At 41.0% G+C, this 12,999-nt stretch overlaps 1 protein-coding gene across 1 annotated transcript; it reads right to left on the bottom strand.

Moving 5' to 3' along the window:
• Window positions 1-2,226: 2,226 nt before the first annotated feature.
• Window positions 2,227-8,438, bottom strand: LOC124137094. Its single transcript, XM_046503250.2, has 6 exons — window positions 8,254-8,438; window positions 7,829-8,071; window positions 5,552-5,952; window positions 4,935-5,031; window positions 3,717-3,808; window positions 2,227-2,951 (listed from the first exon to the last, which is right to left on the bottom strand). The coding sequence occupies exons 1-6, from the start codon at window positions 8,348-8,350 to the stop codon at window positions 2,910-2,912; spliced, it is 972 nt and encodes a 323-aa protein (XP_046359206.2). The 5' UTR covers window positions 8,351-8,438; the 3' UTR covers window positions 2,227-2,909.
• Window positions 8,439-12,999: the final 4,561 nt, after the last annotated feature.

The raw sequence follows: 12,999 nt of genomic DNA, 5'->3' as shown, positions 1-12,999 counted from the left end.
TCATTGGAATGCAAAATACTGGTGTATAACTACATATAGTGATTGACACTCCGTGACACCAGGGAATGCAAAACGTTTGCAACCCGTACTTCCGCCAGGGCGTGTGTAACACACGCGGATACAAACACCTACTTTGACACTTCGGGTAATTGACAGCAATATATGTGAAATGAACATGCGTCCGCCCGATAAAGCAGGCACAACGCCCCAGTCAAAACATGCATGTACATTTCAGGAAGCTATTCTTAATGTACGTCAGTGGGCCTTGCTTTTGTACGCAAAATTAAACATACATTCACATATTACACAGCTCTAATACATTAGAGGTTAACGTTTGGTTTAAATAATATTGAGCAAATTTCGTGAGGATTCGGCGAGTGGTAAGAAAATTAGAATGAATTAGATAAGAACAGATACTTTAATAATTAATAAAATTAGAAGTCCTAGTTACAACATTTAATGCAGTCGATAGTTGTAAAAGTATCAGCAGCAGCAGTAGTAGTAGTACTAGTAGTAGTAGTAGTAGTAGTAGTAGTAGTAGTAGTAGTTGTAGTAACAGTAGCAGTGGTAGTAGTAACAGTAGCAGAACTAGTACAAAGGGTGGTGGGGATGGTAGTAGTAGTAGTGGTAGTAGTAGAGGCATTAGTATAGTATAGTAGTAGTGATGGTGGTAGCTGTAGTAGTAGTAGTAGTAGTAGTAGTAGTAGAAGTAGTAGTAGTAGTAGTAGTAGTGATGGTTGTGGTAGTAGTAGTAGTAGTAGTAGTAGTAGAAGAAGTAGTAGTAGTAATAGTAGTAGTAGTAGTAGTAGTAGTAGTAGTAGTCTTTGCGTATAATGCAAGTAGTTGATGTAGTTGATGATGGCAACAGTACCTGTATCCGGACAAATCTGGTAAACTCGCCTGTCCAGTGATTACTGTGGATGTGATGTAAACAGTAGTATTGGCATGACGTCAGTAGTACTTACATAATTGTTGATTGTTATGTGAATATATGGGTGAAGTGTACATGTAGTAGGTGAGTTGAGGTGAAATAGGGTTTAACGTCGCGTTCAAGACTATTGCACTTACATAACGATGTACATACACGTGTGTGTGTTTTCTTGTACTAGTCCGGACTAATGCCGGTGTTGTACCGCCAGCCCACTGAGATACCATGCCGCAGCCTAACATGGATACCCCAATCAGACACAGTGTACCGACTCCGAGCCCTAAATGCCAAATACCAGACGGTAACAACAAGTACCCACCAGACGTGTCCACGGGATCGTAATACCGGTCGAAAGGCAGCGCTCCATGCACTGGTGGTCTTTAAAAGTCGTATTGGTATGGCCTCAGTAGTAGCGGTGCGACATTTTAGTGAATGAGTATGGTTTTACGCCGCTTTTAGCAATATTCCAGCAATATCACGGCGGGGGACACAAGAAATGGGATTCACACATTGTATCCAAGTCGGGGATCGAACCCGGTCTTCGGCGTGACGAGCTAACGCTTTAACCACTAGGCTACCCGACCGCCCAGTGAGGCATTTGTAGTAAATCCCACAGAAGCACAGCAGCAGAAGTTGTTTGATGTCGTATTATGGACTAAGTACGAAATGTGGTAGCTTACTAACAGCTGACTAGTGTTGGAAGTGTTGTTAGTGTTAGTTATTTGAGCAGTAATAATGTACTTGTTCTTGCATGTGCTGTGACGTATAGCAGGCTCACCAAGAGCCGACTCACGGGATCGGGTGGTCAGGATGCTGACTTGGTTGATGCATGTCATCGTATCCCAATTGCGTAGATCGATGCTCATGATGGCAATCACTGGATTGTCTGATCCAGATTCGATTATTTACAGACCGACGCTATATATAGGAAATATTGCCTTGTGCGGCGTTAAACAACAAAGAACCATCAGATCTGTTACTCCCATGTGTCTAAACCCCTGTGGGGGCACGGGTGGCCCAGTCGTCTAAGGCGCCGCGAATCGCTGTGCAGAGTTGCGTCCCTTAGGCACGCCAGAAACGTATGATTGTGGGTTTCAATCCCGGTTCGCCCCGATTATGTTCTTAGGTTTGTCAGCACCATTACGGTGCTCGTGGGTTTTACGTAAAGCTGACACGCCGTGATATAACTGGAATACTGTTAAAAGAGGCGTTAAAACCCAACCCACTCACTCACACTCACTCTTCTCATGCTTATAGTTATACTGAGTGTTGTAGCATCATGGAAACAATAAGGTTCATGTAGAAAGCAAATGTATTTCCATTTATGTACATTATCACATACAAATTGCAAATGAGAAAATAATTTAAAAATAGACGAACATCCAACAAATTCCTCGACAACATTCAACATCATCTGTGACAACATACATAAGGACACATGACAACAACAGCACGGTATACAACACAGGGATCCAACTCGTATACGCCTTCAAAAGGACGCTCCGAATCCAGAGCACATCGGGATTCGTCCTAATTATGTTCAATACCAACTTAAAAACAACAATATCTTAACTACAGCAACACAAACCTATGCCGGGGCCTGCCCTAAGCTTCAAACTACACGACAAGGGACAACATGGTTTACCCAAAATGAACTATAAACACGAAGGTTTGTTTTCCATTGAATTAATTGAACAATACTTAAATTAGGACAATAATTAGGACACACTCTGATTCACGTGTTACATTTATATCATTACGGTAGATGTATTATGCAAAGCATTATGCTAGGCGAGGGCAATCTAAATATAAATTTGCAGTTTCTTCTCGTTGTCTGAAGTGTTGAGTGATTTTGAATGAGCAACATCTGGCAATGTAACTTCGTTGGGTCCGTTTATTTGCTTTGATTGGAGTTTATATCAATGCTTCAGTGTGATGGTTTTCTTATTAAATGATCCGCATGTGATCGGGTGGTGCGTGTTTACTTTGGCGGTTCCGTGGAACAGTGCTTGATGACCTTCACCTGAAAACAAATAATAATAATAATAACAATAATAATAATAATAATAATAATAATAATAATAATAATAATAATAATAGTGAGTGAGGTTTAACGCCACTTTAAGCAGTATATTCCAGAAATATCACGGCGGGGGACACCAGAAATGGGCTTCACACATTGTACCCATGTCGGGAACCGAACCCGGGTCTTCGGCGTGACGAGCGAACGCTTTAACCAAACATGATCCCTCTTGGTTGTAGCATCGACGACGACGATAATAATAATAATAATAATAATAATAATAATAATAATAATAATAATAATATAAAAAATAAAAAAATAAAAAATAATTAAGTCTTTAAACATGTTGATCCCATTTGGTTGTCTACCTTGTCATGTGGTTCATGTAGGTGTAGTCATTCATTCAACATAAACTCCGTTGTCACGAGAAGACAACGCCTGATTCAGGCATCAAGGTCCCCCATAACTTCGGGTGTGGGCGATGTCGATGTCACTCACACGCTGCCTCACTCACGATGTGACTCACTCACTCACTCACACACACATACCAAAATCACCAAAATACCCACGAACCCAAACACCCAGCCACTTACTAACGCACCAACTCAAATTAATCATTCAATCAATATTTGGATTGGCAGCTGATGAGGACAGGTTAAGAGAACGTGTCAGGTAATAAAGTCAGTTGATATTTATAAGTTAATTCCTGTTGTTGTTTTCATGTTGTTGGTATTCTTCATTATTTATAGTGTGGGCTTTACTTACGTAGTCGATGTAGCCATTGAAGTCTTGGCTGTAGTCGGACATAAAGGGGTCACCTCCGATTGACAAGTTACAAGTTGTCTTGGCAATGTTTCCTGTAAACAGACAAAACAAACATGTGGCTACATACGCTTGTTATTGTTTGACAACATATTACGAATGGTGAATCAGCTCTTGAGAAAACTCATGTCAATTTCTCGCGTTAAGTGTCGTTCTAGACCCATGAAGATCCTGGGTTGAATAGGTCTTCAGCAACCCATGCTTGTCTAAAGAGGCGACTTTGCTTGTCGTAAGAAGCTACAAACGGGATCGGGTAGTCATGCTCGCTGACTTGGTTGATGCATGTCGTCGTATCCCAGTTACGTAGATCGATGCTCATGGTGTCAATCACTGGATTGTCTGTCCTTACTCAATTATTTAGGGACTGCCGTCATATAGCTGGAATATTGCTGAGTGCGGCGTTAAACAACAAACAAACAAACAACAGTCGTTCTGTACATAGGTTGCGTGGGCCTATGTTGATTCCATTAACCTCCGCACAGACCTGATACACAGACACAATTATGAGAAGTAGGCTAGGTTATTGGTCACAACACTGAGGACCGAATTTACATCCCTCTTATCAGTTAAAAACATTGCCTACAAATAGCACAGAGAAAGGTTTGCGTCATAATAAATATGTCCTTCCGCGGTGAAGCGGTTACTGGAATAAGAGGCATGTTACTGTGGTTTGAAACCTCAGATTACACAATCAGATCCAAGATGGAATGAGTGAGTGAGTGAGTATGGTTTTACGCCGCTTTTAGCAATATTCCACCAATATCACGGCGGGGACACCAGAAATGGGCTTCACATTGTACCCATGTCGGGAATCGAACCCGGGTCTTCGGCGTGACGAGCGAACGCTTCAACCACAAGACTACCCGACCGCCCCGAAGATGGAATGAAGAAATCATATCGATGTATGTAAAAAAAAAAGTCAGTCTTGTTTATCTACCCAAAGAGATTCCTTAACGGGTAAGATAGTGGTGAAAACTATATGACAGGATCCCTGTAAATCATTGATGACACCAGCTGGTGAAACCAACCCACACCGTTGCTCCTGGTCAAGATCTGACAGGTGGGGCTATATGGGGTCTGCCCCCAAGGCACATGTCTCCGTCACTACAGCCCGGACTCGCCTACCATTCCCGGTACAGAGAGAGACAATGTCAAGCTTACCTCTACCCTTGAAGGTCAGACACTCCCGATCATTGACGAGGAATCTAGTGTCGGAATCTTTCACAGACAGTGTCAGCTTGTACCAGCCGTTGACATCCTGAAATTAGAAATAGATCACTCATTTCATTCCATGTAATTTAGAATATTGAATGTTGTTTTCAGTGTTCTGACACACGCATGGTGAAATGAAGAGTATACTGCACCATGTATATATTAAGTATCTTCTATGGTTTTGTTGAATCTATCCCACTTAAAAACTACATTTGTATTTCATCTTTCCAAGATCTGATATATGGAAACACAATACACTTAGAATAGATCTTTAGCAACCCATGCTTGTCGTAAAAGGCGGCTATGCTTGTTGTAAGAGGCGACTAACGGGATCGAGTGGTCAGGCTTGATGCATGTCATGGATCATTTGCATGGATCGATGGTCATGGTGTCAGTCACTGGATTGTCTGGTCCAGACTCGATTATTTACAAACCGCTGGAATAGTGCTTGAATATTGTTTAGTGCGGCGTTAAACAACAAACGAACAAAGGTAATTTGGACAACCGATCCTACGATTTGGAGAATTAAATTCACTGAATTTATAATTAACTAAACGAGGTCTTACCGATTCCATGTTTTCACAAACACCATTGGACAAGTAGTCGGTCCTGACAGCGACATAAAAGTTGCCCTCCTCGGCGTTGAACGACATGATCACCGACGTCTCGCCGGTGGAGTTGATGTCGCAGCCGTTGGACAAGATCACTCTTGTGACGTTGTCGCGGTCAGCGACCGGCTTAATGCGGACTTCGATAAAAGCCGTGTCTGTTAGATCGTTGCCGTTGAGGTAGGGGATGTCGATGGAGTTGTAGACGAAGTCAGCAGCGTTGTTGTTTACCGTTGCACCCTCTGATTGCACGACTTGTATTTTGTTGATGTTGTTTTCTTGGCGGACGAAGTTTCTGCCGTCTTCATAGGCGTTGCTTGTAGCGTTGTAAACATAGTTGACGAGTGTCTTGCAACCACCTATTAATATGAAATATGAGTGTAAACATATCAGAATGTATATATATATTATAATATTCAGTATTCAACTGGTGAGGGGGCAAGAATTGATTGATCACCTATAATTCATTCAAAAATTGACGGCAATATTTATTGCGCCAATACTGTTGAAATCCGCGTATTTAAGAAAAAATGTGCACACCGGCATTTATGTTTAAACCTCCGTTAACACAAAAACTCAATTATGTCAATTATTATCAGTTACGTCGATAACTTCATCCCACATGTATTACCGCATGACACACCCGAATACCCGAAGACCCGGGCTTGATCCCCGACACGGGTACAATGTGTGAAGCCCATTTCTGGTGTCCCCTGCCTTGATATTGCTGAATAGTGCTAAAAGCGGTGTAAAACCATACTCACTCACTCACTCATGACATACCCGCACGATTATTATATTTGTTTTTGTAAATAGATTGGACGCGTGTGTTCCTGACAATAGCTAAAGTACAATATTTTTCTGTTTTATTTCAGACATTTCGTATTTGTCTGATCTGATTGTTTAATAACAGTTGTCAAAAAAGGTACCATGATAAAAGGAAGTATTCAAAGATTGCAAACACCGTAACATCAGTAATGTACCTGACTACTTTAACCCGGGAACACCTGTAATATACCGGACTACTTTAACCCAGGAACATCAGTAATGTACCTGTCTACTTTAACCCAGGAACATCAGTAGTGTACCTGTCTACATTAACCCAGGAACATCAGTAATGTACCTGTTTACTTTAACCCAGGAACATCAGTAATGTACCTGTCTACTTTAACCCAGGAACATCAGTAATATACCTGTCTACTTCAACCCAGGAACATCAGTAATGTACCTGACTACTTTAACCAAGGAACATCAGTAATGTACCTGACTACTTTAACCCAGGAACATCAGTAATGTACCTGTCTACTTTAACCCAGGAACATCAGTAATGTACCTGACAACTTTAACCCAGGAACATCAGTAATGTACCTGTCTACTTTAACCCAGCAACATCAGTAATGTACCTGACTACTTAAATCCAGGAACATCAGTAATGTAGCTGACTACTTTAACCCAGGAACATCAGTAATGTACCTGTCTACTTTAACCCAGGAACATCAGTAGTGTACCTGTCTACTTTAACCCAGGAACATCAGTAATGTACCTGTCTACTTTAACCCAGGAACATCAGTAATGTACCTGTTTTCTTTAACCCAGGAACATCAGTAGTGTACCTGTCTACTTTAACCCAGGAACATCAGTAGTGTACCTGTCTACTTTAACCCAGGAACATCAGTAGTGTACCTGTCTACTTTAACCCAGGAACATCAGTAATGTACCTGTTTTCTTTAACCCAGGAACATCAGTAATACACCAAAAGGAAACTTACTTCTGCCTAATAAGTAAAAGGCGTTTCTTGGAACATCCTTATCATGGAAACTCTTCATTCTGAACGAGGAGCTGGGTTTTTATGAGATTTTAGTGGGAACGGCATCGTCCGGATTATCAGGGTTTTCCTGAATTACAATATGCAGGTCTCCCTCTGAGTGAGCATGGATATGTCACCGGGATGTATGCAGGCAAGCGGAAAACATGTTAACTTGTCAAATACTTTCAACCTTCTTAATCAATGTTTGATGGTTTATGATTGATTTACCTGTTTCATGTTTCCTACTGAAATGGCAACACTTGTTGATTTGAGATAAAACACATATTATTAAACTGGATCACAAAAAGAACCAGGGAGCAATTATGCATTAGAAAACATGTACAAAACCTACAAAAAGATATCATTTAAGATTCGTCCCAACAAAATCAACATATCGTTTCTTTGTTTCTTTATGCATATATACGTACTGGTGAAGGCAGGCAGTGCCTTGATAGCGTCCACTGCCGAGGCCTTGGTTGGGGGGTTGTCACACATGCACTTCTCCTGATTCCACACCAGTCCGTAGGGGCAGTACATTGCGTACTCCACGGGGCCCACGGACATGATGAACATCCCGGTGTTAGTAGGGTGGGACTTGTGGGGGCAGTAGCAGAAGCAGCCCGTCAAGTTGAGGGACATGGTCTTGCAGTCTTTCGGTTCCAGTTTGCACACTGAATACATAGAAATAACAATGGTTGTCAGTAATAAAATAAACCGTAGATTTTTCACCTAGCATTCGAAAGCCCGCCTTACTTCCACCCAGACACACACACCCAGCATCCCCCCCCCCCCCCCCCCCTCTCTCTCTCTCTCTCTCTCTCTCTCTCTCTCTCTCTCTTTCTCGCTCTCATACCTTTGATTGCATTGTCACTGGCTGTAGTAGTCGCGACAGTGGTTGTTGTTGGCTCCATGGTTGATGTTGCTGGTTCCGTTGTCGTTGCTGGTTGCATGGTTTTTGTTGTTGGTTCCGTGGTTGTTGTTGTTGGTTCTGTCGTTGTTGTTGTTGTTGGTTCCGTGGTTGTTGTTGTTGGTTCTGTCGTTGTTGTTGTTGCTTCCGTGGTTGTTGTTGTTGGTTCTGTCGTTGTTGTTGTTGGTTCTGTGGTTGTTGGTTCCGTGGTTGTTGTTGTTGGTTCTGTCGTTGTTGTTGTTGCTACCGTGGTTGTTGTTGTTTGTTCTGTGGTTGTTGTTGTTGTTGTTGGTTGTGTGGTTGTTGTTGTTGCTTCCGCGGTTGTCGTTGTTGGTTCCGTGGTTGTGGTTGCTGCTTCAGTTACTGTTGCTGGTTGCGTGCTTGTTGTGACTTGTTCTGGTGTTGTTGGAGCAGCCTCAGTAGATGACGTAGCATCGGAGACGGCTGTCGTGGTTGGTTGGGTGATGGTAGCTTGTATCGACCCACGGATCAGAATACTCAGAACAACAATAGCGAGGACTGCCTGACCTTTAGCCATTTTGCAACTGTAAGAGAACGTTCGAATTGAGCTATCAAGAACACACAAGGCTATGAATGTTTTACACTTTCCACTTAAAACCAACGATCACGAGGTCGTAAAATTCGAGCTACCGATAAGCGGATTCTGACATGGATAAGGGACGCAACTCTTCACGGCACCTATAACCAAAAATACAAAACGTCAACGCCAGAGAATATTCTCAATTGTCTGCCGAATCAGAATCCATTGGGCGTCAACGCCAAATAATTATGAAAATTATATGACCCAGGTGTTCGTGAAGAGGGCGAACGTGTCGTTCTCTGACGTTCCATGACGTTCAAAGAATTCGTTCTTTTCCTCTCAAATAGCCTAAAACCTGGAATATTTATTCTACAAAAGTATACAGCGTTTTGCACCTACAAAACGTCAGCTAAAGCTGAACTAGCTCATGACAGAGACCCTTTGACACTTACAGTAATATATCGCTTAAATAAGTTATTTTCGTATTTATCAAATACCTAGTGAAGTAAATTAGCTGGAGGTGGTGGCAAAAAAACACACGCGAGAGCCATAAAATACGAATCGATCAAATGATGACAAGAATAGGCTGCTTTTGAAAGTAAAGTAAGAACGTCTCAAGCCTTAGAATGATATATTGAGGATTAAACACTCCAAGCGAGCCAGGACAGAGGTAACAACGACCTGGAAGGGGCGTGTCACTTCCATGCAGACTGAAGCGATACATCACGTCACGTGTGTGTGTCTGACGTCAACTTTAACGGAAACATTGTACAACGTTTTCTTTTGTCTTGAGATAGGGAGCATCTCATGAATGACTATACCATTTAGTCATGTTGGTTTAGGTTATAATAAATTCGAATGATACTGTTATTTAATGTAAAATGTTTAAGATTATAACTGAAATATATCTGTTTCTAAAGTGAGGTTTTTATGTGAAAAGATTTCTGAGAATAATTTATTTTTTTAAAATTTAATGTCGATTAAATTTCAAAGCACTAACTTGAATGGCGTGTTCTACAACTGTAGATGTCATTTGTCTGATAGACTTTCCACAATTAAGAATATATTGATAGCTGGTCATCTTGCGCAAATTGCAGGCAATACTTTTGAGAGTCTCCCTGACAATTCGTGACGTGGTTTTAAGCTGTAAGTGGTCTAGCTGCTACCAGGAGACAGATGGTGACTGCCAAGTCCGTGACATCATATCAACGTCACACTATTATGTCCCTTACTGTAATGTAAAGTAGGTTATGCAACATGTCACGTGACACGTGACCCAGCATGCTCTTACTGTGGAAAGGTAAAGGTACTTGTTAAACTGTTGGTCACTAAATATTATGAGGACATGGCTCAGGTCAGTTGGCAGGTCTTATTGTTTACCTGCTGGATAAAAGTATGTGATGGATATCATACTAACCATTAATGATTCAGATTTCTTGGCACGGAACAGTGGAACATGTCTCCCAAAAAGTCGAGACAGACGCTTTTGACGCCATGGATTTATTAACATAACCTCAACGCTTAGGAGTAGCCAGTCTCGAAACAGCCTCTACTGCCGAAACAGATATCACATGACGTAAACGCCAAAATAAAGATGAAAAATATAGAAATGAATTATTGAAAGTCAGGGATGACACGGATGTTCGCAAAAAGGTTAAGCATGTCCTGTCCATCGAGTGTTACCTTATACCTACCGGTCGAAGTAATTGTAGCGATATAGGTAATACTAGGTCGTTCAATGTCTTTACATCTGGTATGTTTTTAACTTTATGTTCATTTTTTTAGTTCAAACATATTTTATTCTCATGAAAAGGATTGGGCATAAGTTATCACAACTTAGAACTCCCTCTCCCAATGATTTACATGTATGCTTATTTACAATTAATAAATTAAATGAGTGAAACGCCAAAATAAAGATGAAAAATACAGAAATCAATTATTTAAAGTCAGTGATGCCACGGGTGTTCGCACAAAGGTTAAGCATGTCCTGTCCATCGAGTGTTACCTTATACCTACCGGTCGAAGTAATTGCAGCGTTCATCGTCCATACATCTGGTATGTTTTAAACTTTATGTTCATTTTTTTAGTTCAAACATATTTTATTCTCATGAAAAGGGATTGGGCATAAGTTAAGAAAGAGATAGGGAAACATGTACATTTCTTGTACATGACGTATGAAGTATATATATAAACACGTGTGCGACTTCTTTACGTAATACACCATATGCATATGGGCGCACGACGTTCATCCTTTACGTCCTAAGAAAAAACACGTCTTAATCCGATAAGTGACATGTGAAATATGTGTACCTCTGTTCGGTAATGTCCGCCGGTATTTTTAACAGACGGTGAAGTTTAAGATAATCATGGACGACTGAAATCAGCAAAATATGTATTTAATATTACTATATTTAAAAACGAATCCAGGTGTGTTTTACGTTGATTCTACATTTTTGAAGGTTATAATTATAACATTAATATGTAGCATATTTTTATTTCCGTTGTTTACAAATAAATTACTTTTTGTTGTAATCTGAATTGTTGCGTTTTTTCTGGCGGCTGTATTTCGCTAAGATCCAAACTGTTTATACTGACTGAGTGGTCTTGGCATGTTAAACGTTTACATTCCAACATGTGGATGAATGATAGGAACGGGCATTGCACATACAATTTGCAGAACAATTAACGTGTAGTTACGTTCAACCGTTTGTTGTTTCCTGAAGTTTGAGCAGGAACAGCTAGGAGGCTGTTTGTATTGATGTAGGGGTGTGTCGGAAGAACGCTGGTGTAGTTACACCATTTGATTGTCGATTGCACAACACTGACTGTGGTATCATAAACACGTTACTTGTTGTGAGCATCTGTTTTCTTGAACGGTTTCTCACTTTAAGCTTTTACTAAATTAATGATATTTTTCGAAATAGGATATATTATTTCATTATATCTTACTGTGAATGTGGTGCCAATTTATGCATTATTTCAAGGCGGAAATTTTAAATTCATACAAAAGTATCAATTAATTTTGGAAAGGTATTGTGTCACGCTTGCCATCAGTCATATGTTTCATGTTTATAAACCTTGGGTGTGTGACCAAAGAGTTTGTTCGTTTGTTCGTTTGTTTAACACCGCACTAAAAATATTCCAGCTGTATGACGCGGTCTGTAAATAATCGAGTCTGGACCAGACAGTTCAGTGATTGGCACCATGAACATCGATCTACGCAGTTGGGATACGATTAAATGCATTGGCCAAGTCAGCGAGCCTGACCACCCGATCCCGTTAGTCGCCCCTAACGACAAGCATGGGTTGCTGAAGACCAATTATAACCCGGATATTCAAGGGGAATTGATAGAACAGGGAGGTATATCAACTTGAAGTTTATCAGAGGCTACAGTGTATGAACCAACGCACCATTCAATTTGGTATAACTCTAACTGTCATACTAGTTGTTGTTGTTGTTGTTTGTTGTTTAACGCCGCACTCAGCAATATTCCAGCGACATGACGGCGGTATATAAATAATAGAGTCTGGACCAGACAATCCAGTCATTGACATCATGATCATCGATCCATGCAATTGGGATGCGATGGCATGCATCAACCAAGTCAGCAAGCCTGACACCCGATCCCGTTAGTCGTCTCTTACGACAAGCATGGTCGCTTTTTACGGCAGGCATGGATTGCTGAAGACCTATGGTATACTAAGACAGACGGACAGTTACTGCACTATTACCTGCGAAAACGCAAACATGCGTAAATTAAACCCAAACTGAAGATGGATAATTACAACATATAAACAACAATGGAATTGTTGACATTTTCGTTCGATGTGCAAAAAGGAAATATACCCTAATAGTTTGCGTTCCTTTACTAAATATTACCATTTACCGAATCAGTCTGATACAGGTGTTGACCTCAACACGATCTGTTTGCCAGTGCCCCTTTAACGAATATTTGATGAGTGTCAGATGACCGGGAGGACCTGGGTCCTTCGTGCTATTTGCCAGCATTACACCAAACGTGTCGCTAATCACTGACGTCAATGGAAACACCACACTACTTCTTGCCAGTTGACAAATATCACACGGTGCCGCCAATATTGTCATCGGTACGAGGGCGGCTGCCTCACAGGCTCAGAAGCCTTTCATTCTG

This window comes from Haliotis rufescens, unplaced genomic scaffold, assembly GCF_023055435.1.
Source record: "Haliotis rufescens isolate VD_foot unplaced genomic scaffold, xgHalRufe1.0.p SCAF_70, whole genome shotgun sequence".
Lineage (NCBI taxonomy): Eukaryota > Metazoa > Mollusca > Gastropoda > Lepetellida > Haliotidae > Haliotis > Haliotis rufescens.
This window is presented reverse-complemented; position numbering and strand designations above follow the sequence as displayed.